At 48.8% G+C, this 27,171-nt stretch overlaps 1 protein-coding gene and 1 long non-coding RNA gene across 5 annotated transcripts in view; one reads left to right on the forward strand and one right to left on the reverse strand.

Annotated features, from left to right (window-relative positions):
• Nucleotides 1-22,521, reverse strand: part of LOC140400176 (uncharacterized) — a 30,534-nt gene extending 8,013 nt beyond the window's left edge. The window contains exons 1-2 of the mRNA XM_072489643.1: nucleotides 22,433-22,521; nucleotides 383-2,090 (exon numbers count right to left, since the gene is read on the reverse strand). Of these exons, the coding sequence (XP_072345744.1) occupies nucleotides 383-1,586 (1,204 nt within the window). The 5' untranslated portion in view covers nucleotides 1,587-2,090; nucleotides 22,433-22,521. The remainder of the gene's footprint in view (nucleotides 1-382; nucleotides 2,091-22,432) is intronic.
• The window catches only part of LOC140399987 (uncharacterized), a 45,002-nt gene extending 20,167 nt beyond the window's left edge, over nucleotides 1-24,835 (forward strand). For 3 of the 4 annotated variants that reach the window (XR_011937936.1, XR_011937935.1, XR_011937934.1), the window contains exons 3-4: nucleotides 21,251-21,299; nucleotides 22,695-24,835. This is a non-coding gene — a long non-coding RNA (uncharacterized lncRNA). The remainder of the gene's footprint in view (nucleotides 1-21,250; nucleotides 21,300-22,694) is intronic. The other variant, XR_011937937.1, reaches the window with a different exon arrangement.
• The last annotated feature ends 2,336 nt before the right edge of the window (nucleotides 24,836-27,171 follow it).

Below are 27,171 nucleotides of genomic sequence, written 5' to 3' on the forward strand. Positions count from 1 at the left end.
AGTGCCCTGTCTCTGCGTGGAGCAGGGCAATCCCTAGCGTAGTGACCCGTCCGTCTGCAATTAAAGCAAGTGACACTGTCTCGGGTTGGAGGACAAGGCCGGGGAGGGCCATGGTGACGTTCATAGGGTGGGGGGTTCCTGCGAGGGGGTCGCTGGACAAACTCCGACTTTATTTTGGGTGTAGGAGGGTCCCTTCCGAAAGCTGCTCTGTCACGGCCATTGCTCCAGTAATAAGAGATAGCACGTCGCATGTGGGATTTGGAGCTATCAGACCAATCCATATTATTAGTTTTAATACTGGTTGCTATGCGGTCAGGCACGACCTGCATAAGCAGCGCATTGAACTGGGGAGATTTCAAGCCCGCATTAAAAGTCTCATCACCGGAATAAAGAGTGTAAATTCCACAAAAGCGGTCAAAAAATTCAGGACTCTCCTCCTTAGGAGTGGGTGTACAATCAAGAATTTTGGAGATATCTACAGGTTTACGGAGAGCACGCTTAAGTGCTGGGAACATTAAAGCGAGTTGAGCCTCATCTGATGGATTGTTGGTTTTAAACGCATCCCATGTGGTCCCATGATCCCCTAATTCCCGTTTCCATTTCTCATCTAAATCTGGGGGAAGGGATGAAAAAATAAGGGAATACTGATCCCTAGGGGTAGCACCATACACAGTCGCAGTTCTCCTCAGATATTCAGTAAAGCCCTCTGGGTCCGTTTTATGTGACGGACAGTGAGCCATGATCAAACAGAGCTCCTGAGGTTTAAAAGCCTGCCATGTCTCAATAAATTGGTCGTCGTCATCAGTCGCTCGAGGGTTAACGAGACGTCGGATTGGAAAATTTGCAGGGGGAGGCGGTGGTGGAAAAGGCTCCTCTACCGGTGCGGTACTGATAGTTAATTCTTGGAAAGCCTGATTAACAGAGGTAACGGGCTGATCGAGGAAAGTGGTTGGTGCTTTTGAGCGAGTGCGTGTTGCAATGGGAGAAATAGCAGAAGGGAGATTATCGGCAGCAAGGTTGTTACAAGGGGGAGGGTGAGAAAGGGGCTGCTGCACCGTGGAGCTGGGAAGAGGTGGCCATGGGGGCATCGTGGGATTTAATTCCTCCTCCTCCTCCTCCTCTGTATCAATCAAATAGGGAAACAACGGCATGCCAGAGGTAGTGGGAGGATCCTCCTGATTTTTAATCTGATGGACTATTCCGACCTGCTTAACACCCGATGCAGTATTATCCCCCCCTTGATTCTTAGGATCTTTCCTGTCCCATAGTTCACATTCGAATTTCAACGTTTCCCAGTCTTTGGTTTCTCTGTCTTTATAATCAGCAATCCCTCTCCTACGTGCATTGTCCCTCCAACTCATTAACAAGGACAGTTTGTGTCGTCTGTCTGATTCTTTTTGCCATTTGGTAATTAATTTCTTCCATTTGGCTCTGGCATTCCGAGACCAAATGGCTGTCTCTGCCGCGGTGCAGTTTTCTAAATTCCAGGTACCTCCTAGTGGCCAAATTTCAGATCCGAATTTCTTATTTAAAGCTGAAGACAAGAGGCATAAATTGCGTTCCTGATCAGTGAACACTTTGCACATAAAAAGCAAGGGAGAATTGTCCTCCGTTTTGTCCAGGCTCTGGCCCAAGATTTTTTAAGGAGTGGAAAAAAAATTAAAAGAGAGAGAGAAGAAAAAAAATGGGGAAAAACTGCCTTGTAAATTTAAAAGTCAAAAATCCAAATCTGGTCCCTGACCTAGCCAAGCCTGTGTATCCCTGTCCTGGGAAAAAAAACAAGAGCAGATGGTCCCTGACCTTAGGCTTTGAACGACAACCGGGTCCCAGACCCTAAGAACATTACTCACAGTCAAATTTAGATTCGAACACCGTCACCTGTCAGCGTTATCCATCAGGGACGAGGGGTCACAGCACCGATCCGAGAGAGAGAGAGAGACCAAGGTTAAAGCTTACCTTGTTGCGCCGTCCGTCTCCGCTCTCCGGGTTCGTGCTCGATCACTTGTTCGGTCCCCCACGGAAGCCACTCAGGATATTGGTGAGGGCTCGCAGCGCCACTGTCGTCTTTTAAAATCTTTCCTACTTCAAGACTGTGAAAAAAACAACTTTACACCTTGGTTTCGATAAAACTAACTTTGTCTTTATTGACCAAAGTCTGCATGCAGATGGCTACAGGTTCGAGAGAGAGAGAGCTGTTAAGGTAAACCTGCTCATTCTTTCTCAAGCTCGCAAAGACAGGGAGAAAACATTCAATATTTATACAAAAGCTGTATCATTTTACAAAAACAGACCTTGTTCAAAAATGTCAATACAGTCATAACTTCTGATCAAACATGTTGTCATGGAAAGACCCTGACTCGGCTTATTTGCAGTATTTTGTCTTTAGAGGGTTTAAGACGTGGTCCTATTTTGTTTTTACCTCTGCCCTCATGATGCCTTGACGCAGATGGACCTAGGTCATGAGGAAGTTGTGTTATTAGGACATTCCTAGATCGTGGCTTTGTTATCAGGTTTTAATAAGGTCAGGCACTATTTTCCCTCTTCTGGCCTTGTATGATACAATTATGTGGATTCTTAGCTTTGTCTAGTTTGTCAGGGTCTGATCTTGGCACTTAGCTGACACAGCTGTCTCACACTTGGTTACATCAATTGGCTATTTTTCCCATCATGCGATTGCTGAGTTTGTACACTTTCACATCAAGAGGCTTGGAATATAAAAGCAGGGATGTACTTCTGAAGCTTTATAAAGCATTAGTTAGGCCCCATTTAGAATACTGTGAGCAATTTTGGGCCCCACACCTCAGGAAGGACATACTGGCACTGGAGCGGGTCCAGCGGAGAGTCACACGGATGATCCCAGGAATGGTAGGCCTAACATACGATGAACGTCTGAGGATCCTGGGATTATATTCATTGGAGTTTAGGAGGTTGAGGGGAGATCTAATAGAAACTTACAAGATAATGAATGGCTTAGATAGGGTGGATGTAGGGAAGTTGTTTCCATTAGCAGGGGAGACTAGGACCCGGGGGCACAGCCTTAGAATAAAAGGGAGTCACTTTAGAACAGAGATGAGGAGAAATGTCTTCAGTCAGAGAGTGGTGGGTCTGTGGAATTCATTGCCACAGAGGGCGGTGGAGGCCGGGACGTTGAGTGTCTTTAAGACAGAAGTTGATCAATTCTTGATTTCTCGAGGAATTAAGGGCTAAGGAGAGAGAGCGGGTAAATGGAGTTGAAATCAGCCATGATTGAATGGTGGAGTGGACTCGATGGGCCGAATGGCCTTACCTCCGCTCCTATGTCTTATGGTCTTATGGTCTTAAAACTGACACCCACACACACTCTTCTGCTCACACACTCTCTCTCACACACACACACCGTTAACTGAATATTACAAGGTTTTAGACATCACTGAGAATCTCACACACTCACTCACGCACACACTCATAAACCATTAACTGAGCAGTAAGCAGTAAAATATATGTTATGTATTATAGAGTGACAGTGAGGATAAAGCACCCACTCATACACACACACACACTCACACACTCTCTCGCACACACCAGTGAGCATCATATATCACGGAGAAACAATGAGGGCAAATCACACCTTCACACTCTCATACAGGCACTTTCTCTCACACACACTCATGCTCTCTCACACACCAGTCACTGAGCAGTAAACAGTTAAATATGCATTGTATGTCTCAGGGGGATAGTGAGGGTAAAACACACTCTCGCCACTCTCACATACTCACACACTCCAGCAACTGAGCAGTGAGCAGCAAAATATGTTGTATATGATGACAGACAGTGAGGATAAAACACACACTCGCACACTCTCCAACACCTGTTACTGAGCAGTAAAATATGTTATATATCACAGAGATGATGTGGAGATGCCGCCGTTGGACTACGGTGAGCACAGTAAGAAGTCTTCCAACACCAGGTTAAAGTCCAAAAGGTTTGTTTCGAAGCACCACCTGTGGGACTTGAACCTAGTGTTGTTAGAACATAGAACAGTACAGCACAGAACAGTGCCCGATGTTGTGCCGGGCTTTGTCCGAAACCAAGATCAAGCTATCCCACTCCCTGTCATTCTGGTGTGCTCCATGTGCCTACCCAATAACCGCTTGAAAGTTCCTAAATGTCCGACTCCACTATCACAGCAGGCAGTCCATTCCACACTCTAACCACTCTCTGAGTAAAGAAACTACCTCGGACATCCTTCCTATATCTCCCACCCCGAACCTTATAGTTATGCCCCCTTGTAACAGCTACATCCTCCCGAGGAAATAGTCTCTGAACGTCCGCTCTATCTATCCCCCCTCATCATCAATATAAACCTCTATTAAGTCGCCTCTCATCCTCCTTCGCTCCTATGAGAAAAGCTCTAGATCCATCAACCTTTCCTCATAAACCTACCCTCCAATCCAGGCAGTATCCTGGTAAATCTCCTCTGCACCCTTTCCAATGCTTCCACATCCTTCCTATAATAAGGTGACCAGAACTGCATACAATACTCCAAATGTGGTCTCATCAGGGTCGTGTAAATTGCAGCATAACCCCACGGCTCTTAAACGCAAGCCCCTGTTAATAAACACTAACACGCTATAGATCTTCTTCACGGCTCTGTCCACTTGAGTGGCAACCTTCAGAGATCTGTGGACATGAACCCCAAGATCTCTCTGTTCCTCCACATTCCTCTGAACCCTGCCGTTGACCCTGTAATCCGCATTCAAATTTGTCCGACCAAAATGAATCACCTCGCACTTATCAGGGGTTAAACTCCATCTGCCATTTTTTGGCCCAGCTCTGCATCTTATCAATGTCTCTTTGCAGCCTACAACAGCCCTCCACCTCATCCACTACTCCATCAATCTTGGTGTCATCAGCAAATGTACTGACCCACCCTTCAGCCCCCTCCTCCAAGTAATTGATAAAAATCACAAATAGCAGAGGACCCAGCACTGCTCTCTGTGGTACACCGCTGGTAACTGGTCTCCAGTCTGAAAATTTTCCATCCACCACCACCCTCTGTCTTCTATGTGATAGCCAGTTACTTATCGAATTGGCCAAATTTCCCTCGATCCCATACCTCCTTACTTTCTTCATGAGCTGACCATGGGGATCCTCATCAAAAACCTTACTGAAATCCATGTATAGTACATCAACTGCTCTACTTTCATCTGCACACTTAGCTCCTCAAAGAATTCAATCAAATTTGTGAGGCAAGAACCTTCACGAATCCTTGTTGACAATCCCGGATTATGCATCTTTCCACATGGTCATTAATCCTATCCCTCAGTACACTTTCCATGAACTTATCGATCACCGAGGGCAGCACGGTGGCACAGTGGTTAGCATTGCTGCCTACGGCGCTGAGGACCCGGGTTCGAATCCCGGCCCTGGGTCACTGTCCGTGTGGAGTTTGCACATTCTCCCAGTGTCTGCGGGGGTTTCACCCCCACAACCCAAAGATGTGCAAGTTAGGTGGATTGGACACGCTAAATTGCCCCTTAATTGGGAAAAATAATTGGGTACTCTATGCTGCATCTTTCCAAATGGTCATTAAACCTATCCCTCAGGACCCTTTCTACTAACCTACCGACCACCGAAGTAAGACTAACTGGCCTATAATTACTAGGGTCATTCCTATTGCCTTTTTAGAACAGAGGAACAACATTCGCCACTCTCCAGTCCTCTGGCACTATCCCCGTGGACAGTGAGGACCCAAAGATCAAAGCCAAGGGCTCTGCAATCTCATCCCTTGCCTCCCAAAGAAACCGAGGATATATCCCATCTGGCTCAGGGGACTTGTTGCCCCTCAGATTTTTCAAAATAGCTCATAAATCTTCCCTCAGATCATCTACCTCCTCCAGACTACCCGCCTGTCTCACACACTCATCCTCAAAAACATAGCCCCTCTCTTCGGTGAACACTGAAGAAAAGTATTCATTCAACACCTCTCCTGTCTCTTCTGATGCCACACAGAAGTTCCCACTACTGTCCTTGACCGGCCCTAACCTCACCCTGGTCATTCTTTTATTTCTCACATAAGAGGAAAAAGCCTTGGGGTTTTCATTGATCCGACCCGCCAAGGACTTCTCATGCCCCCTCCTAGCTCTCCTAAGCCCTTTTTTAAGCTCATTCCTTGCTACCTTCTAACCCTCAAGCGACCCTACTGAACCTTGTTTTCTCATCCTTACATACGCTTCCTTTTTCCTCTTGACATGACATTCAACCTCTTTTGTGAACCATGGTCCCCTCTCACGGGCATTTGCTCCCTGCCAGACAGGGACATAACTATCAAGGACACGCAGTATTTGTTCCTTGACCAAGCTCCACTTTTCATTTGTGCTTTTCCCTGACAGTTTCTGTTCCCATCTAATGCTTCCGAATTGTTGCCTAATTGCATCATCATTACCCCTCCCACAATTATTATTATTTTTTAAAAAATAATTTTTATTAAAGGTTTTCATAAAATATCAAGAACAAAATGAAAAAGAAACCCAACAGGGTTAAGTACAAACACAGTCCAGAAAAACAACCCTCCATATCCCCCTCCCCCTGTACATAAATAATAAATTAACATTGACACCCTGACTTAATACAACAAGTATATACAACCCCTCAGACCCTCCAGTGTAAATAACAAAAACAAAAAAATAAAGTGACCCCCCCCCCCCCACCAGAGTTGCTGCTGCCATTGACCAATGTCTCCCGCTCTGCCAGGAAGTCTAAGAACGGTTGCTACCGCCTAAAGAACCCTTGTACCGACCCTCTCAAGGCGAATTTCACCCTCTCCAACTTAATAAACCCCGCCATATCGTTGATCCAGGATTCCACGCTTGGCGGCCTCACATCCTTCCACTGAAGAAGAATCCTTCGCCGGGCTACCAGGGACACAAAGGCCAGAATTCCGGCAACTTTCTCCTCCTGCATTCCCGGCTCCTCTGCCACCCCAAATATTGTGAGCCCCAGCCCGGCTTGACCCTGGAACCTACCACCCTTGATACCATCCTCGCTACGCCCTTCCAAAATTCCTCCAGCACTGGGCATGCCCAGAACATATGGGTGTGGTTTGCTGGGCTCCCTGAGCACCTAACACACCTGTCCTCACCCCAAAAAAACCGACTCATCCTTGTCCCGGTGTGTGTGCCCTGTGCAGCACCTTAAACTGTATGAGGCTGAGCCTCGCGCACGATGGGGAACAGTTCACCCTCCCCAGGTCGTCTGCCCATGTCCCTTCCTCAATTTCCTCTCCCAACTCCTCCTCCCACTTATCTTTTACCTCCACCACCGAGGCCTCCTTCTCCTCCTGCATCACCTGTTAAGTTTCCGAGATCTTCCCCACTCCCACCCACCCCCCCGAGAGCACCCTGTCCTATACTGTGTGTGGCCGTAGCCGTGGGAATTGTGTTACCTGCCGTCTGGCAAACACCCTTACCTGTAAGTACCTGAACGTGTTCCCCGGGGAGAGCCCGTACTTCTCCTCCAGCGAACTTCCCGTCCACAAACAGGTCCCCCAACTTTCGTATCCCTGCCCTGTGCCACCCCGCAAACCCTCCACCTGTTCTTCCTGGGGCGAACCGGTGGTTCCCCCGTAATGGGGTCCCCGCCGATACCCCCACTTCCCCCCCCCCCCTGTGCCGCCTCCACTGCCCCCAAATTTTGAGGGCAGCCACCACCACCGGGCTCGTGGTATACCTCCTTGGAGGGAGCGGCAGCGGCGCCGTTGCCAGCGTCCCCAGACTCGTACCCACACAAGATGCCGTCTCCAGCCTCTTCCATGCGGCCCCCTCCCCCTCCATCACCGACTTGCGCACCATCGTCGCATTGGCGGCCCAGTAGTATCCACAGAGGTTGGGCATCACCAGTGCCCCCCTATCTCTCCTCCGCTCCAGGAACACCCTTCTCACCCTCGGAGTCCGTCGCGCCCACACAAACCCCATTATACTCCTGTTAACCCGCCTGAAAAAGCCTTCGGGATAAACACTGGGAGGCACTGGAACAGGAATAAAAACCTTGGGAGCACCGTCATTTTGATTGACTGCACCCTACCCGCCAAGGACAGCAGCAACGCGTCCCACCTCTTGAACTCCTCCTCCATTTGCTCCACCAGCCTTGTAAAGTTAAGCCTATGCAGGGCCCCCCAGCTCCTGGCCACCTGGACTCCCAGATACATGAAGCTCCTCTCCGCCTTTTTTAGTGGGAGCTCGCCAATCCCCCTCTCCTGGTCCCCTGGATGAACTACGAACAGCTCGCTCTTCCCCATGTTGAGGATGTACCCCGAAAAGTCCCTGAATTCCCTAAGAATCCTCATTACTTCTGGCATTCCTCCCACCGGGTCCACCACATACAGCAGAAGGTCGTCCGCATAAAGTGACACCCTATGCTCCTCCCCACCACGCACCAACCCCCTCCAGTTCCTTGACTCCCTCAGTGCCACAGCCAGGGCTTCAATCGCCAGTGCGAAGAGCAGGGGGGATAGGGGACACCCCTGTCTCATCCCTCGGTGCAACTGAAAGTACTCGGACCTCTTCCTGTTTGTGGCCACACTCGCCATCGGGACCTCATACAACAGCCTAACCCACCTGACAAACCCCTCCCCAAACCCAAACCTCTTCAGCACCTCCCACAGATACCCCCACTCTACCCTATCGAAGGCTTTCTCAGCGTCCATCGCTACCACTATTTCCGCCTCCCCCTCCCTCGCCGGCATCATGATAACGTTCAAAAGCCTCCGCACATTCGCGTTCAACTGCCTCCCCTTCACAAACCCCATCTGGTCTTCATGGATGATCTGCGGCACACAATCCTCAAGGCTAAGACCTACGCCAGCACCTTGGCATCTACATTTAGCAAGGAAATCGGTCTGTAAGACCCACACTGCAGGGGATCCTTGCCCGCTTCAGGATCAAGGAGATCAGTGCCCGGGACATCGTCGGGGGCAAAGCCCCCTCCTCCCTTGCCTCATTGAAGGTCCTAACTAACAGCGGGCCCAACAGGTCCAGATATGTTTTCAAGAATTGGACCGGGAAACAGTCCGGCCCCGGTTCCTACCTTGCCTGCATGCTTCCTATCCCTTTGATCAGCTCCTCCAGCCCAATTGGGGCCCCAAATCCCACCACCAGTCCCTCTTCCACCTTTGGAAACCTCAATTGGTCCATGAAGCGGCCCATCCCTCCCTCCTGCCGTGGGCTCGGATCGGTCCAATTCCTCGTAGAAGTCCCTGAAGACCCCATTGATGCCCGCTCCACTCCGCGCCCCCCCCCCCCACCCCCCACTGTCCTTAACTTAGCTGCGTCCTGCTTCTGAAGCTGATGTGCCAGCATCCGGCTTGCCTTTTCCCCATACTCGTAAATCGCCCCCTGGGCCTTCCTCCACTGCACCTCCGCCTTCCTGGTGGTCACCAGGTCGAATTTGGCCTGGAGGCTGCGCCTCTTCCTCAACAATCCTTCCTCGGGCTCCTCCGCATACCTCCTGTCTACCCTCACCATCTCCCCCACCAGCCTCTGTCCCCACTCCCTCCGCTCCTTGTGGGCCCTAATGGAGATCAGCTCTCCCCTCACCACCGCCTTCAGTGCCTCCCATAGCATCCCCACTCGGACCTCCCCGTTGGCGTTGGTCTCCAGGTACCTCTCTATACTTCCTCGGACCCACTCGCTCACCTCCTCGTCCGCCAACAGCCCCACCTCCGAGCGCCACAGCGGGCGCTGGTCCCTCTCCTCCCCCATCTCCAAGTCCACCCAATTCGGGGCGTGGTCCTAAATGGCTATTGCCGAATACTGAGTATCCTCTACTCTCGCTATCAACGCCCAACTCGAGATGAAAAAGTCGATTCGGGAATAACCCTTATGGACATGTGAGAAGAATGAAAATTCCCTAGCCCCCGGCATTGCAAATCCCCAAGGGTCCACTCCTCCCATCTGGTCCATAAACCCCCCTCAGCACTCTCACCGCCGCCGGCTTCCTACCCGTCCTAGACCTGGAGCGATCCAGTGTCGGGTCCAGCACCGTGTTAAAGTCTCCCCCCATTATCAGGCCCCCCACTTCCAAGTCTGGGATCCGACCCAACATACGCCGCATAAAACCCGCATCATCCCAGTTTGGGGCATACACATTGACCAGTACCACCCTCTCTCCCTGCAACTTACCACTTACCATCATGTACCTGCCGCCATTATCTGCCACAATGCTCGACGCCTCAAACGACACCTTCCTTCCCACCAAGATCGCCACCCCTCGATTTTTGGCATGCAGCCCCGAGTGAAACACCTGACCTACCCACCCTTTCCTCAATCTTACTTGGTCTGCCACCTTCAGGTGTGTCTCCTGAAGCATAACCACATCCGCCTTGAGCCCCTTCAGGTGTGCGAACATGCGGGCCCGCTTAATCGGCCCATTCAGTCCCCTTACATTCCAGGTTATCAGCCGGATCAGGGGGCTACCCGCCCCCCTCTCCCGCCGACTAGCCATGGCCCCTCCTTGGCCAGCCACGTGCCCACACCCCACACCCGGCCCGTTCCTCACAGCGGCATACCCCCGTCTAGTCCCCCCCACCCCCACTCTCTCCAGCTCCTCCTTGACCATAGCAGCAGCTCGATTTCCCCCCCCACTCAACCCCCCTCCCCCGGTTAGGACCCATCCTAGCTGATTTACTCCCCCCATTGCACTTCTGCAAGTCAGCTGTCTCCTGCTGACCCCGGCCACTCCCGCCTCTCCTTCGACTCCTCCCATTGTGTGGCACACCCTCCTCTCCCGTCCCCATCCATAGGCTCTCCCCCTCCCCCTTCTGTTCTAAGCGCGGAAAACAACCCTCGCTTCCCCGCCCCGGCCCTGCCCCCTCCAGTCTTCAGCGTGGGAAAAAGCCCGCGCTTTCCACCTACCAGGCCCCGCCACCTCTGACGCAGCTCCTTTTACAGGCCCTGTCCCCTCACCCCTGACTCGGGCCTCCCCTCCCCCGCGGAGCCCCATCTCACCTTCAAGAGCCCCCCCCGACCAACCCAACCAAAACAGTGCCCAACCCGCCCCAGCCACCTTCTCCGACCCAAAAGAGAAAAAACACAAAGAAAAAGAAACCCGGAGCGATACAAAAGCCCCCCCCTCGAAACAAAAAGAAACATAGCATATCAACCATAGTCCCCAATCGCCCGTCCCGACCCTCAATCTGTGTCCAACTTCTCGGCCTGAACAAAGGCCCACACCTCCTCCGGAGACTCAAAATAGTGGTGCCGGTCCTTGTAGGTAACCCACAGTCGCGCCGGCTGCAACATGCCAAACTTCACCCCCTTCCTGTGCAGCACCGCCTTCGCTCGATTGTACCCGGCCCTCCTCTTCGCCACCTCCGCTCTCCAGTCCTGATATATCCGAACCTCCGCGTTCTCCCACCTGCTGCTCCTCTCCTTCTTGGCCCACCTGAACACACACTCCCGATCGACGAACCGATGGAACCTCACCAGCACCGCCCGCGGAGGCTCATTAGCCTTGGGCCTCCTCGCCTGCACTCGATGGGCCCCTTCCAGCTCCAGGGGCTCCTGGAAGGACCCCGCTCCCATCAGCGAGTTCAACATGGTGACCACATAGGCCCCCACGTCCGGCCCCTCCGGGAGGCCCAGAATCCGCAGATTCTTCCACCTCGACCGATTCTCCATCTCCTCGAACCGCTCCTGCCATTTCTTGTGCAGCGCCTCGTGCGCCTCCACCTTTCCTGCCAGGCCTAAGATCTCGTCCTCATTGTCAGAGATCTTTTGTCGAGCCTCGCGGATCACCACTCCCTGGGCCGTCTGTGTCTCCAGCAGCTTATCAATAGACGCCTTCATCGTCTCTAGCAGGTCCATTTTATTCTCTCTGAAGCAGCGCTGGATACCCTCCTGCTGCTCTTCCGCCCACTGCATCCACGCTGCCTGGTCTCCGCCCGCCGCCATTTTGTCCTTCTTCCCTCGCACCTTCTTCGGGTCCACCACCACCTTTTTTTTCGCCCCGCTCCTAGTTGAAGCCATATACTGATGGGGAGCTGTTGTAGACTCCTTCCCACACCGGGAAACATCGAAAAAGTGCTGTTGGGGGCATTGAAAAGAGCCCAAAAGTCCGTTTTAGCGGGAGCCGCCGAATGTGCAACTTAGCTCCGCATAGCCGCAACCGGAAGTTCCCCCCTCCCCCAATTATACACCTTGCCCTGCCGTATGGCCCTATCCCTCTCCAGCAAGACTTCTTGCTGTTTTCACAGAGGGACAGTGAGGGTACAACACATGCTCACACGCGCTCTCCCCACACACACACTCTCTCTCACACACACGCCAGTGACTGAGCAGTGAAATATGTTATTTTTGATAGACCGACAGTGAGGATAAAACACTCACACACCTGTGACTGAGCAGTAAAATATGTTATATATCACAGAGAGACAATGAAGGTAAAACACACACTCTCTCCCCCCACACACTCACACTCCTGCAGACTATTTCTCACACTCACACACTCCCTCACACAGACTGACACACTCACTTGCACATGCTCCCTCACACACACACTCTTTCATATTCACACTTTCTGATACTCACACTCTCTGACACAACAGTTACTGAGTAAAAAGCAGTAAAATATGCATCATCTATCACAGAGAGACAATGATGGTAAAACACACACTCACTCTCTCATACACACACCAGTCACTGGGCAGGAACAGGAAAATATGTGCAATATATCAAAGAGAGATAGAGGGTAAAATGCAAACATGCTCACACACACACATGCTCACACACACACATGCTCACACACACACATGCTCACACTCACACATGCTCACACTCACACATGCTCACACTCACACATGCTCACACTCACACATGCTCACACTCACACATGCTCACACTCACACATGCTCACACTCACACATGCTCACACACACACATACTCTCTCACGCTCTCACACGCGCTCGCTCTCACACGCGCACTCGCGCTCTCACACGCGCTCGCTCTCATGCACGCGCTCGCTCTCACGCACGCGCTCGCTCTCACGCACGCGCTCGCTCTCACACGCGCGTTCGCTCTCACACGCGCGCTCGCTCTCACGCGCATGCGCTCTCACACACGAGCTCGCTCTCACACACGCGCTCGCTCTCACACACGCGCTCGCTCTCACACACGCGCTCGCTCTCGCGCGCTCGCTCTCACACACATTAATGCGATCACTCACACTCTCTCACACATAGAAACACACACTCACTCATCAATAACTGATCAGTAAGCAGTAAAATACGTCTTATATATCATAGAGTGATATTGAAAATAAAACACACGCACACAGATTCTCTCACTCTGACACACCAGTAACTGAGCAGGAAGGAGTAAAATATGCATTATATATCACAGAGACATTGAGGATAAAACTCACACACACTAACTTAGCAGTAAACAGTAAGTATGCGTTCTATATCACAGCGAGATTGCGAGTTAGACGAACAAGGCAGATGAAGTGAGAACATGGGGTTATGATGTATTTGCTGTCACTGTATCACGGTTGGGAGAGGGGAAGGATTGGAAGCTCAATATTCCAGGATAATTAAACTAATGCAGCAGGGGCATGGGAACCTGGATTGTAGTTTTAGGGTAAGGGAGAATGAGAGTATAGAGGTCAGGAGCACAGATTTGACATCGCAGGAGGGGGCCAGTGTTCAGGTAGGTGGTTTGAAGTGTGTCTACTTCAATGCCAGGAGTATACGAAACAAGGTAGGGGAACTGGCAGCGTGGGTTGGTACCTGGGACTTCGATGTTGTGGCCATTTTGGAGACATGGATAGAGCAGGGACAGGAATGGATGTTGCAGGTTCCGGGGTTTAGGTGTTTTAGTAAGCTCAGAGAAGGAGGCAAAAGAGGGGGAGGTGTGGCGCTGCTAGTCAAGAGCAGTATTACGGTGGCGGAGAGGATGCTAGATGGGGACTCTTCCGAGGTAGTATTGGCTGAAGTTAGAAACAGGAAAGGAGAGGTCACCCTGTTGGGAGTTTTTTATAGGCCTCCTAATAGTTCTAGGGATGTAGAGGAAAGGATGGCGAAGATGATTCTGGATATGAGCGAAAGTAACAGGGTAGTTATTATGGGAGATTTTAACTTTCCAAATATTGACTGGAAAAGATATAGTTAGAGTACAATAGATGGGTCGTTTTTTGTACAGTGTGTGCAGGAGGGTTTCCTGAAACAATATGTTGACAGGCCAACAAGAGGCGAGGCCATGTTGGATTTGGTTTTGGGTAATGAACCAGGCCAGGTGTTGGATTTGGAGGTAGGAGAGCACTTTGGGGACAGTGACCACAATTCGGTGACGTTTACGTTAATGATGGAAAGGGATAAGTATACACCGCAGGGCAAGAGTTATAGCTGGGGGAAGGGCAATTATGATGCCATTAGACGTGACTTGGGGGGGATAAGGTGGAGAAGTAGGCTGCAAGTGTTGGGCACACTGGATAAGTGGGGCTTGTTCAAGGATCAGCTACTGCGTGTTCTTGATAAGTATGTACCGGTCAGACAGGGAGGAAGGCGTCGAGCGAGGGAACCGTGGTTTACCAAGGAAGTGGAATCTCTTGTTAAGAGGAAGAAGGAGGCCTATGTGAAGATGAAGTGTGAAGTTTCGGTTGGGGCGATGGATAGTTACAAGGTAGCGAGGAAGGATCTAAAGAGAGAGCTAAGACGAGCAAGGAGGGGACATGAGAAGTATTTGGCAGGAAGGATCAAGAAAACCCAAAAGCTTTCTATAGGTATGTCAGGAATAAGCGAATGACTAGGGAAAGAGTAGGACCAGTCAAGGACAGGGATGGGAAATTGTGTGTGGAGTCTGAAGAGATAGGCGAGATACTAAATGAATATTTTTCGTCAGTATTCACTCAGGAAAAAGATAATGTTGTGGAGGAAAATGCTGAGCCCCAGGCTAATAGAATAGATGGCATTGAGGTACGTAGGGAAGAGGTGTTGGCAATTCTGGACAGGCTGAAAATAGATAAGTCCCCGGGACCTGATGGGATTTATCCTAGGATTCTATGGGAGGCCAGGGAAGAGATTGCTGGACCTTTGGCTTTGATTTTTATGTCACCATTGGCTACAGGAATAGTGCCAGAGGACTGGAGGACAGCAAATGTGGTCCCTTTGTTCAAAAAGGGGAGCAGAGACAACCCCGGCAACTATAGGCCGGTGAGCCTCACGTCTGTAGTGGGTAAAGTCTTGGAGGGGATTATAAGAGACAAGATTTATAATCATCTAGATAGGAATAATATGATCAGGGATAGTCAGCATGGCTTTGTGAAGGGTAGGTCATGCCTCACAAACCTTATTGAGTTCTTTGAGAAGGTGACTGAACAGGTAGACGAGGGTAGAGCAGTTGATGTGGTGTATATGGATTTCAGCAAAGCGTTTGATAAGGTTCCCCACGGTAGGCTATTGCAAAAAATACGGAGGCTGGGTATTGAGGGTGATTTAGAGATGTGGATCAGAAATTGGCGAGCTGAAAGAAGACAGAGGGTGGTGGTTGATGGGAAATGTTCACAATGGAGTACAGTCACAAGTGGAGTACCACAAGGATCTGTTCTGGGGCCGTTGCTGTTTGTCATTTTTATCAATGACCTAGAGGAAGGCGCAGAAGGGTGGGTGAGTAAATTTGCAGACGATACTAAAGTCGGTGGTGTTGTCGATAGTGTGGAAGGATGTAGCAGATTACAGAGGGATATAGATAAGCTGCAGAGCTGGGCCGAGAGGTGGCAAATGGAGTTTAATGTAGAGAAGTGTGAGGTGATTCACTTTGGAAGGAATAACAGGAATGCGGAATATTTGGCTAATGGTAAAGTTCTTGAAAGTGTGGATGAGCAGAGGGATCTAGGTGTCCATGTACATAGATCCCTGAAAGTTGCCATCCAGGTTGATAGGGTTGTGAAGAAGGCCTATGGAGTGTTGGCCTTTATTGGTAGAGGGATTGAGTTCCGGAGTCGGGAGGTCATGTTGCAGCTGTACAGAACTCTGGTACGGCCGCATTTGGAGTATTGCGTACAGTTCTGGTCACCGCATTATAGGAAGGACGTGGAGGCTTTGGAGCGGGTGCAGAGGAGATTTACCAGGATGTTGCCTGGTATGGAGGGAAAATCTTATGAGGAAAGGCTGATGGACTTGAGGTTGTTTTCGTTGGAGAGAAGAAGGTTAAGAGGAGACTTAATAGAGGCATACAAAATGATCAGGGGGTTGGATAGGGTGGACAGTGAGAGCCTTCTCCCGTGGATGGATATGGCTGGCACGAGGGGACATAACTTTAAACTGAGGGGTAATAGATATAGGACAGAGGTCAGAGGTAGGTTCTTTAAGCAAAGAGTAGTGAGGCCGTGGAATGCCCTACCTGCTACAGTAGTGAACTCGCCAACATTGAGGGCATTTAAAAGTTTATTGGATAAACATATGGATGATAATGGCATAGTGTAGGTTAGATGGCTTTTGTTTCGGTGCAACATCGTGGGCCGAAGGGCCTGTACTGCGCTGTATTGTTCTATGTTCTATGTATCAGAGAGTGAGTAAATCCCACACTCACACACTGTATCAGAGAGTGAGTAAATCCCACACTCACACTGTATCAGAGAGTGAGTGAATCCCACACTCACACACTGTATCAGAGAGTGAGTAAATCCCACACTCACACACTGTATCAGAGAGTGAGTAAATCCCACACTCACACACTGTATCAGAGAGAGTAAATCCCACACTCACACACTGTATCAGAGAGTGAGTAAATCCCACACTCACACTGTATCAGAGAGTGAGTGAATCCCACACTCACACACTGTATCAGAGAGTGAGTAAATCCCACACTCACACACTGTATCAGAGAGTGAGTAAATCCCACACTCACACACTGTATCAGAGAGTGAGTAAATCCCACACTCACACACTATATCAGAGTGTGAGTAAATCCCACACTCTCACACTGTCAGAGGGGGAGCAAATCCCACACTCACACACTTTAGAACATAGAACAGCACAGAACAGGCCCTTCGGCCCTCAATGTTGTGCTGAGCCTTATTCATAACCAAAATCAAGCTATCCCACACCCTGTCATTCTGGTGTGCTCCATGTGCCTATCCAATAAGCGCTTGTAAGTTCCTGAAGTGTCCGACTCCACTATCACAGCAGGCAGTCCATTCCACATCCTAACCACTCTCTGAATAAAGAACCTACCTCGGACATCCCTCCTATATCTCCCACCCTGAACCTTATAGGTATGCCCCCTTGTAACAGCTACATCCACCCAAGGAAATAGTCTCTGAACGTCCGCTCTATCTATCCCCTTCATCATCATATAAACCTCTATTAAGTCGCCTGTCATCCTCCTCCACTCCAAAGCGAAAAGCCCTCGCTCGCTCAACCTTTCCTCATAAGATCCTCCAAGCCAGGCATCATCCTGGTCAATCTCCTTTGAACCCTTTCCAATGCTTCCACACCCTTCCTGTAGTGAGGAGACCAGAACTGCACACAATACTCCAAATGTGGTCTCATCAGGGTCCTGTACAGTTGCAGCATAACCCCACGGCTCTTAAACTCAAGCCCCCTGTTAATAACGACTAACACACTATAGGCCTTCTTCACGGCTCTGTCCACTTGAGTGGCAACCTTCAGAGATCTATGGACATGAACCCCAAGATTTCTCTGTTCCTCCACATCCCTCAGAACCCTGCCGTTGACCCTGTAATCCACATTCAAAATGAATCACCTCGCACTTATCAGGGTTAAACTCCATCTGACATTTTTCAGCACAGCCTACAACAGCCCTCCACCTAATCCACTACTCCACCAATCTTGGTGTCATCAGCAAATTGACTGACCCACCCGTCAGCCCCCTCCTCCAAGTCATTGATAAAAATCACAAATAGCAGAGGACCCAGCACTGATCTCTGTGGTACACCGCTGGTAACTGGTCTCCATCCTGAAAATCTTCCATCCACCACCCCTCGTCTTCTATGTGATAGCCAGTTACTTATCCAATTGGCCAAATTTCCCTCTTTCCCACACCTCCTTACTTTCTTCATGAGCCGACCATGGGGAACCTTATCAAACGCCTTACTAAAATCCATGTATACGACATCAACTGCTCTACCTTCATCTACACACCTAGTAACCTCCTCAAAGAATTCAATCAAATTTGTGAGGCAAGACTTACCCTTCACGAATCCGTGTTGACTATCCCGGATTAAGCTGCATCTTTCCAAATGGTCATAAATCCTATCCTTCAGGACCTTTTCCATTACCTTAACGACCACCGAAGTAAGACTAACCGGCCTATAATTACCAGGGTCATTCCTATTCCCTTTCTTGAACAGAGGAACAACATTCGCTGCTCTCCTGTCCTCTGGCATGGGCAGGGGCAGCACGGTAGCATAGTGGTTAGCACAATTGCTTCACAGCTCCAGGGTCCCAGGTTCGATTCCCGGCTTGGGTCACTGTCTGTGCGGAGTTTGCACATTCTCCCCGTGTGTGCGTGGATTTCCTCCGGGTGCTCCGGTTTCCTCCCGAGTCCAAAGATGTGCAGCGGCTGGTTTAGCACACTGGGCTAAATCGCTGGCATTTAAAGCAGACCCAGGCAGGCCAGCAGCACGGTTCAATTCCCGTACCAGCCGCCCTGAACAGGCATCGAAATGTGGCGACTAGGGGCTTTTCACAGTAACTTCATTTGAAGCCTACTTGTGACAATAAGTGATTTTCATTTCATTTCATTTTCAGGTTAGGTGGATTGGACATGGTAAATTGCCCTCAGTGTCCAAAATTGGGGTTACTGGGTTATGGCGATATGGTGGAGGTGTGGGCTTGCGTAGGGTGCTCTTTCTAAGGGCCAGTGCAGACTCGATGGGCCAGTGCAGACTCGATGGGCCGAATGGCCTCCTTCTGCACTGTAAATTCTATGTCAGTGGGCACTATCAACGTGGACAATGGGGACCCAAAGATCAAAGGCTCTGCAATCTCATCCCTTGCCTCCCAAAGAATCCTAGGATTTACCCCATCCGGCCCGAGGAACTTGTCGACCCTAAGGTTTTTCAAAATTGCTAATACATCCTTCCTTAGAACATCTACCTCCTCCAGCCTACCCGCCTGTATCACGCTCTCATCCTCAAAAACATGGCCCCTCTCCTTGGTGAACACTGAAGAAAAGTATTCATTCAACGCCTCTCCTATCTCTTCTGACTCCATGCACAGATTCCCACGACTGTCCTTGACCGGCGCTAACCTCACCCTGGTCATTCTTTTATTTCTCACATAAGAGTAAAAGCCTTGGGGTTTTCCTTGATCCGACCTGCCAAGGACATCTCATGCACCCTCCTAGCTCTCCTTGGCCCTTTCTTTAGGTCTTTCCTTGCTACCTTGTAACCCTCAAGTGACCCAACTGAACCTTGTTTCCTCATCCTTACATACGCTTCCTTTTTCCTCTTGACAAGCCGTTCAACCTCTTTTGTGAACCATGGTCCCCTCACACGGCCATTTCCTCCCTGCCTGACAGGGACATATCTATCAAGGACACGCAGTATTTGTTCCTTGAACACGCTCCACTTTTCATTTGTGCCTTTCCCTGACAGTTTCTGTTCCCATCTTATGCTCCCTAATTCTTGCCTAATCGCATCACAATTACCCCTCCCCCAATTATAAACCTTACCCTGCCATATGGCCCTATCCCTCTCCATTGCAATAGTGAAAGACACCGAATTGTGGTCACTATCACCAAAGTGCTCTCCCACAAACAAATCTAACACTTGGCCCGGTTCATTACCCAGTACCAAATCCAATGTGGCCCCACCTTTTGTCGGCCTATCCACATATTGTGTCAGGAAACTCTCCTGCACACACTACAAAAACTGCCACAACCTATAGAGGTTCCAACCAATATTTGGAAAGTTATAGTCAGCCATGACAACTACCCTGTGACCTCCACACCTATCCATAATCTGTTTTGCAATTTCTTCCTCCACATCTCTATTACTATTTGGGGGCCTATAGAAAACTCCTAACAACGTGACCGCTCCTTACCTATTTCTAACTTCAGCCCATATACCTCAGTAGGTAGATCCCCCTCGAACAGCCTTTCTGCAGCCGTTAAACTATCCTTGATTAACAATGCTACTCCTCCACCTCTTTTACCATCTTCCCTGCTCTTACTGAAACATCTAAACCCCGGAACTTCCAACAACCAATCCTGTCCCTGTTCAAACCATGTCTCCGTATTGCCCACAACATCGTAGTCCCAGGTACCAATCCACGCTCCAAGTTCACCTATCTTATTCCGGATGCTCCTTGCATTGAAGTAGACACACTTCAACCCACCTTCTTGTCTACCGGTACACGCCTGCGACCTTGATACCCTCCTCAGTATCTCACTACTCTCAACACTGGCTTCTGGACAACAGCTTGTTTCCCCATCCCCCTGACAAATTAGTTTAAACACCCCTGAAGAGCCGGAGCAAATTTCCCTCCCAGGGCATTGGTGCCCCTCTGGTTCAGGTGCAAACCGTCCTGTCTGTACAGGTCCCACCTTCCCCAGAATGTACTCCAATTATCCACGTAACTGGTACCCTCCCTCATACACCATCCCTGCAGCCACGTGTTTATCTGCACACTCTCCCTGTTCCTCAACTCGCTAGCACGTGGCAGCGGCACAAACCAGAGATGACAACATGGTTTGTCGTGGCTCTCAGCTTCCACCCTAGCTCCCGAAATTCCTGTTTTAAATCCCCGACCCTTCTCTTACCTTTGTCGTTGGTAACGATGCGAACCGCCCAATTTCAATACAGGTAAAAATAAAAAACTTAGCCAGCAACCACTGCGCCCTGCACGATAACAGCAATCAGCTGTCAGGGCCCGCGCAAACAATTTAAATCTTTACTCCTTACCCAGCAGTCACTCTGTCCTCACTCCGACCGGATTCAGCTGCAAACCCCCAACAGTAAATTTTTAAAAATTTACTCCCCTTAACAAGCACTCACTCAGCACCACTGCGCCCTGCACGATAACAGCAATCAGCTGTTATGGGCCCGCACAAACAATTTAAATCTTTACTCCTTACCCAGCAGTCACTCTGTCCTCACTCCGACCGGATTCAGCTGCAAACCCCCAACAGTAATTTTTTTTAAAATTTACTCCCCTTAATAAGCACTCACTCAGCACCACTGCATCCCACATGATAACAGCAATCGGCTGTTATGGACCCGCACAAACAATTTAAATCTTTACTCTTTACCCAGCAGTCACTCTGTCCTCACTCCGACTGGATTCAGCAGGAAACCGCCAACAGTAAGTTTTTTTAAAATTTACTCCCCTTAGCAAGCACTCACTCAGCAACCACTGCGCCCCACACGATAACAGATTTACATGAGACTGAGTAACTTCCACATTCACACACAGTATCAGAGAGTGAGTAAATCCCACACACATACACTGTATCAGAGAATGAGTAAATCCCACACTCACACACTGTATCAGAGTGAGTAAATCCCACACACACACACTGTATCAGAGAGTGAGTAAATCCCACACTCACGCACTGTATCAGAGAGTGAGTAAATCCCACACTCACACACTGTATCAGAGAGTGAGTAAATCCCACACTCACACACTGTATCAGAGAGTGAGTAAATCCCACACTCACACACTGTATCAGAGAGTGAGTAAATCCCACACACACACACTGTCTGAGAGTGAGTAAATCCCACACTCTCACACTGTATCTGAGAGTGAGTAAATCCCACACTCACACTATCAGAGAGTGAATAAATACCACACACACACACTGTATCTGAGAGTGAGTAAATCCCACACTCTCACACTGTATCTGAGAGTGAGTAAATCCCACACTCTCACACTGTATCTGAGAGTGAGTAAATCCCACACACACTATCAGAGAGTGAATAAATACCACACACACACACTGTATCTGAGAGTGAGTAAATCCCACACTGTATCTGAGTGTGAGTAAATCCCACACTCTCACACTGTACCAGCGAGTGAGTAAATCCCACACTCACACACTGTATCAGAGAGTGAGTAAATCCCACCCTCACACACTGTATCAGAGAGTGAGTAAATCCCACACTCACACACTGTATCAGAGAGTGAGTAAATCCCACACTCACACAGTGTCTGAGAATGAGTAAATCCCACACTCTCACAGTGTATCTGAGAGTGAGTAAATCCCACACACTATCAGAGAGTGAATAAATCCCACTCACACACTATATCAGAAGTTGAGCAAATCCCATACTCACACTATATCAGAAGTTGAGTAAATCCCACACTCTCACACTGTATCAGAGTGAGTAAATACCTCACTCACACACAGTATTCAGAGAGTGAGTAAATCCCACACTCACACACAGTATTCAGAGAGTGAGTAAATCCCACACACTCATATATTACAAGACACTCACAGTTCCTGAAGGAATCCCAGACTGCCGCACAATCCCTCTCACCGACAGCTAGGTGACTTTTCCCGTTGGATCTTTACACATTGACAAACTGGGACTGGGGACATTCTTTCTGAAATGGATTGCCTGTTTGTAGTAAGAAGGTTTCTGATTGGTAGAAAATCCTAAATGTGATTGGCCTGTTGTTAAATAAGCAGAACATAACTGGCTGTCCACATTTTCACAATGTCCAATCACAATCATTCCTTTCCCCATTCCTCATTAGCATAGATGTGAGGCTCTGTCTATTTAATCAGAGCTCGGAAGGGGTTTGCTTTATTTCTGGGTGAAATTGACGATGGCTGACGAGAAGAAACCAACATCGAAACCAGTTTCCAAGAAGGGAGCCAAGAAAGTCATTAAGAAACCGGCGGCAAGAAGCGGCGAAGGTCGAGGAAGGAGAGTTACTCCATCTACATCTACAAAGTGATGAAGCAAGTTCACCCCGACACCGGCATCTCCTCCAAGGCCATGAGCATCATGAACTCCTTCGTCAACGATATTTTCGAGCGCATCGCGGGTGAGGCTTCCCGCCTGGCCCATTACAACAAGCGCCACACCATCAGCTCCCGGGAGATCCAGACCGCCGTGCGCCTGCTGCTGCCCGGGGAACTGGCCAAGCACGCCGTGTCGGAAGGGACAAAGGCGGTGACCAAGTACACCAGCTCCAAGTAAAACTCCACAATGGACTGAAAACCACCCCAAACACAACGGCTCTTTTAAGAGCCACCCACAATCTCTTTGAAAAAGCTGCACCATCGTTTCCCGCATTGACTTGATGATAAATCTCTTTGTGGAGGATAGAGATTTGTCCCGTTCCAGAATGTTGTGAATGTGGCTTCGTACCCGCCCGTCACAGACAGTTTCACACAGAAGAGAATCAAACTGAATTCAGAACGGATTTTAAACCCAGTCCGGTATTTGTGACGGACAATGAGGAGAAACACAATTTCAGGAGGGAATTATTTAAGTTTAATAACCATATTCAGATTTTACAACTGGTGAGTTAAATTAATCAAATTGTTTTTTTATCTTTCCTCTGGGGTGATCTGGGCGCCGCTACATGAATCCTGTTTTCCCAGTGAGCTGAGATTTGCTCCGTTTTAAATTGATGAACGGGGTGTTATTACCGCCGGTTACAGATAAGAGGTTGACAAATTCAAACTGTTCCTAATATAGCGCCTGGAAACTGGGACGGCAAAATATAATAAACCGATCACAAAGTGAGATTCAAATCGTTTCCTGAAGATTTCACTGCAGTGAAATTGGCGGGATTTTGGAATTTGAAAACATCAGCCAATCAAATCCTACAATGTCGTCTCCCTGCCCCTGTGATTGGTTAGTTATTGAATTGACACGTGTTAACCAATCAGAGCTGGAGACTTGCTGTTGATACAGAAAGCGGTTTCAATGATTATTAATTGGTATTAAACTGATGAAATCTGTAACTTCTCCCGGACTGTACTTGAGATTTAAAATATAATTTGTTTCCACAGACAAATACCAGAATATTCTGAAGATGAATAAATGTGGTGTTTCCTCCACACAAGTTACAGGGGAAAGTGTCGCCAGCTCCTTCCCACACATTGTCACTGACAGAGCAAAGAGACACAGACAGGTCATCAGTTCCACAGTCTCCGGCAGCAGAAATAGTTCCAGAGACATATTTTCAACCCATCAATCAAACAGCAGGAGAGACAGACGCTGTGTCCATGTCACCCTAACGGGGGCCTCATAAATCCCAGTCCAAATTCTCACCCACTCTCATCATCACTGTATCAGATCCACAATAGTGCAGCCTTAGTGAAATAATAAATATCAGAGAAAACTGACGTGATTGCCGGTTAAAAGTTACACAATTAACCTTAATAATGTACTCTGAGATTCGAGTTAAATACCAGTCACATCGCGCAATAGGGGGTTTAGAAGTGGCTGCACAAATCCCCAGAGTGTGTCCTCACAAATACATTAGCTGCAAACCCAAATATCTGCTACATTCTCAGATTGAGATATGTGGAAAGCGACAAAGATACAAACTCTGATTCTCGTTTAAAACTCACCCAATTTATGAAAATAAAACATACAATCTCATTTCGATGTCTATGAACTGAGCTGTAACTTGTAAACTATTACAAAATCCTCACTCACTCTGTTCCAGATGGAAGACACTGTAGCGATTCCAGACTGTGGTCCATTTTACATTCATGTCAAAATTCTGACTCCGAATCAGACGGAGTGTCAGAGATCAAATCAATGTGTACAACCTGAGTTAAACTTTCAGAGCAATCCAGTATCAGATTGAAGGTTACATTATCTTTCACAATTGTGTTCTGATATTAAATGCTCACGTTGTTTGCTTAAAACCTCCCACATCAGTTGTCTCTTTCTGTGCTGGAAATTTACGTGGAATGAATGCAAATCTATAAACAGTCCCAGAGATTGAAGGTCACATCCTCAATCCCATCCTCACAGTGAGTCACGAAGCCTGACAGATACAGGATTATTCTCAAACACATGTTCAGAGTAAGTTACAGCAGCCATACCTCCAAGACCTGATCTGTAACAGTTTCAGACTCACAGAATAACACCGTGTCCCCTCGTGACATACCCTTCTACTGAGTTGAACAGGTGCTCCCTATCCGCCCTGTCTATACCCATTATAATCTTGTACTCTTCGATCAGGTCACCCCTCAGTCTTCTCTGTTCCAGCGAAAAAAAACAAGCCTATACAACCTCTCTTCATACCTTAAATGTTCCATCCCAAGCAACATCCTGCCGAATCACCTCTGCACCCCATCCAATGCAGTCACGTATTTCCAAAATGCGGTGACCAGAATTGCACACGGTACTCCAGCTGTGACCTCCCCAACATTCTATACAACTCCACCATGACCTCTCTGCTTCTGTAATCTGTGCCCGGATTGATAAAGTATTTCATATGCCTTTCCAGCACCCTACTAACCTGCCCACCTGCCTTCAGAGATCTCTGGACAAACACTCCAAGGTCCCTTTGTTCCTCAGGACTTCCCAGTGTCAGGCCATTCACATTAATCCTATAATAATAATATTATATTCTTTATTGTCACAAGTAGGCTTATATTAACACTGCAATGAAGTTACTGTGAAACCCCCCCTACCAAATGATCACATCTCATTTTACAGCTTTAAATTCCATCAGCCACTTTTCTGCCCATTTGACCATCCCGTCTGTATCTTCCTGTAACTCAAGACACTCAACCGCACTGTGGGCTTGAAACTCAGTGAAAGGATTTCACCCTCCTCTCGGAATCTGATCACCACCTCAATCCCAACATTCAGCTTGGGTGGGCAGACAAGACAACGTCCTTCCCGCAGCCCCCCAGCACAGACTGGATAATATCCCAAACTTGTATCCTGCTATTGTCACATTGCTCCACCACCTTGGTCTCTTCACAAAACGCAAGGAATCTCAGACCAATTCTTCAGACCTTTGATTATCTCTTCAAACAACATCTTGTCCCTGATTAAGTTCATCCTGGGAAGAGGGGATCGTCATTCTGAGTTTCTCTGCAGGCATCCGGTTGCTGTTGATGGACCAAAAGAGGCCTCACGCCTGAAAGAAAGCCTCTCTCACAGCCCTGCGAGCATGTCTCCATTAGACGGTGCAGAATACCTGCAGAGTAGATAACAATGGAGAGAAGTGTGAGCAATTTCAGCGTCACAATTCTGTGGAAATGGAGGATTCGAAATGAAACATTATTGGAAATGCTGAACAGATCCTCTGGGATCAGGACTCAACAGGGGAACAGGCGCTTTAACGGATTAAGCTACAGAGTGTGAGGATGTTCAGCTAATCACAAGGGAATGCTGGAAATACTGTAGTATCTGTGAAAAGAGAATTAGTTAACATTTCACAACCTGACCTTTCATTGGAACAATCTGTTTCTCTCTCCACAGATGCTGCCGGATCAGCTGAATATTTGCAGCATTTTCTGTCTTTGATTCAGATTTGCAGCATCCGCAGTATTTTGCTTTTGGGCCAAAGGACAATGAGTTGCCTTTCCTGCTCTGAGGGTTATTGCAGGTCTCTCTGGCTGTGATTGTCGCTGATTCGGCCAAACATTTACAATCTATCATTAATTGACCGCGAGAATGGGCGGTGAGGGGATTCTGGAACCGCTGCAAGTCCATATGGTGTATGTACACACACAGGGAGGGGTTCCAGGTTTGGATGGTGCCTCGCGGAGTAAAGGTCAATGTCAGTTGTGGGATTCGAGCCCTGACCTCCAGAGGAGACTGCGCCCTGAACTCGGCCATCCTAGATCATAGAATTTACAGTGCAGAAGGAGGCCATTCGGCCCATCGAGTCTGCACCGGCTCTTGGAAAGAGCACCCTACCCAAGGTCAACACCTCCACCCTATCCCCTTAACCCAGTAGCCCCACCCAACACTAAGGGCAATTGTGGACATTAAGGGCAATTTATCGTGGCCAATCCACCTAACCTGCACATCTTTGGACTGTGGGAGGAAACCGGAGCACCCGGAGGAAACCCACGCACACACGGGGAGGATGTGCAGACTCCACACAAGCAGTGACTCAAGCCGGAATCGAACCTGGGACCCTGGAGCTGTGAAGCAATTGTGCTATCCACTATGCTACCGTGCTGCCTGACGTATTCGAAAGGTTAGGTGCGATTGGGCCGAAGTCGGGTGGTCTTTCCGAG

This window comes from Scyliorhinus torazame, chromosome 24 (assembly GCF_047496885.1).
Source record: "Scyliorhinus torazame isolate Kashiwa2021f chromosome 24, sScyTor2.1, whole genome shotgun sequence".
NCBI classification, from domain to species: Eukaryota; Metazoa; Chordata; class Chondrichthyes; order Carcharhiniformes; family Scyliorhinidae; genus Scyliorhinus; species Scyliorhinus torazame.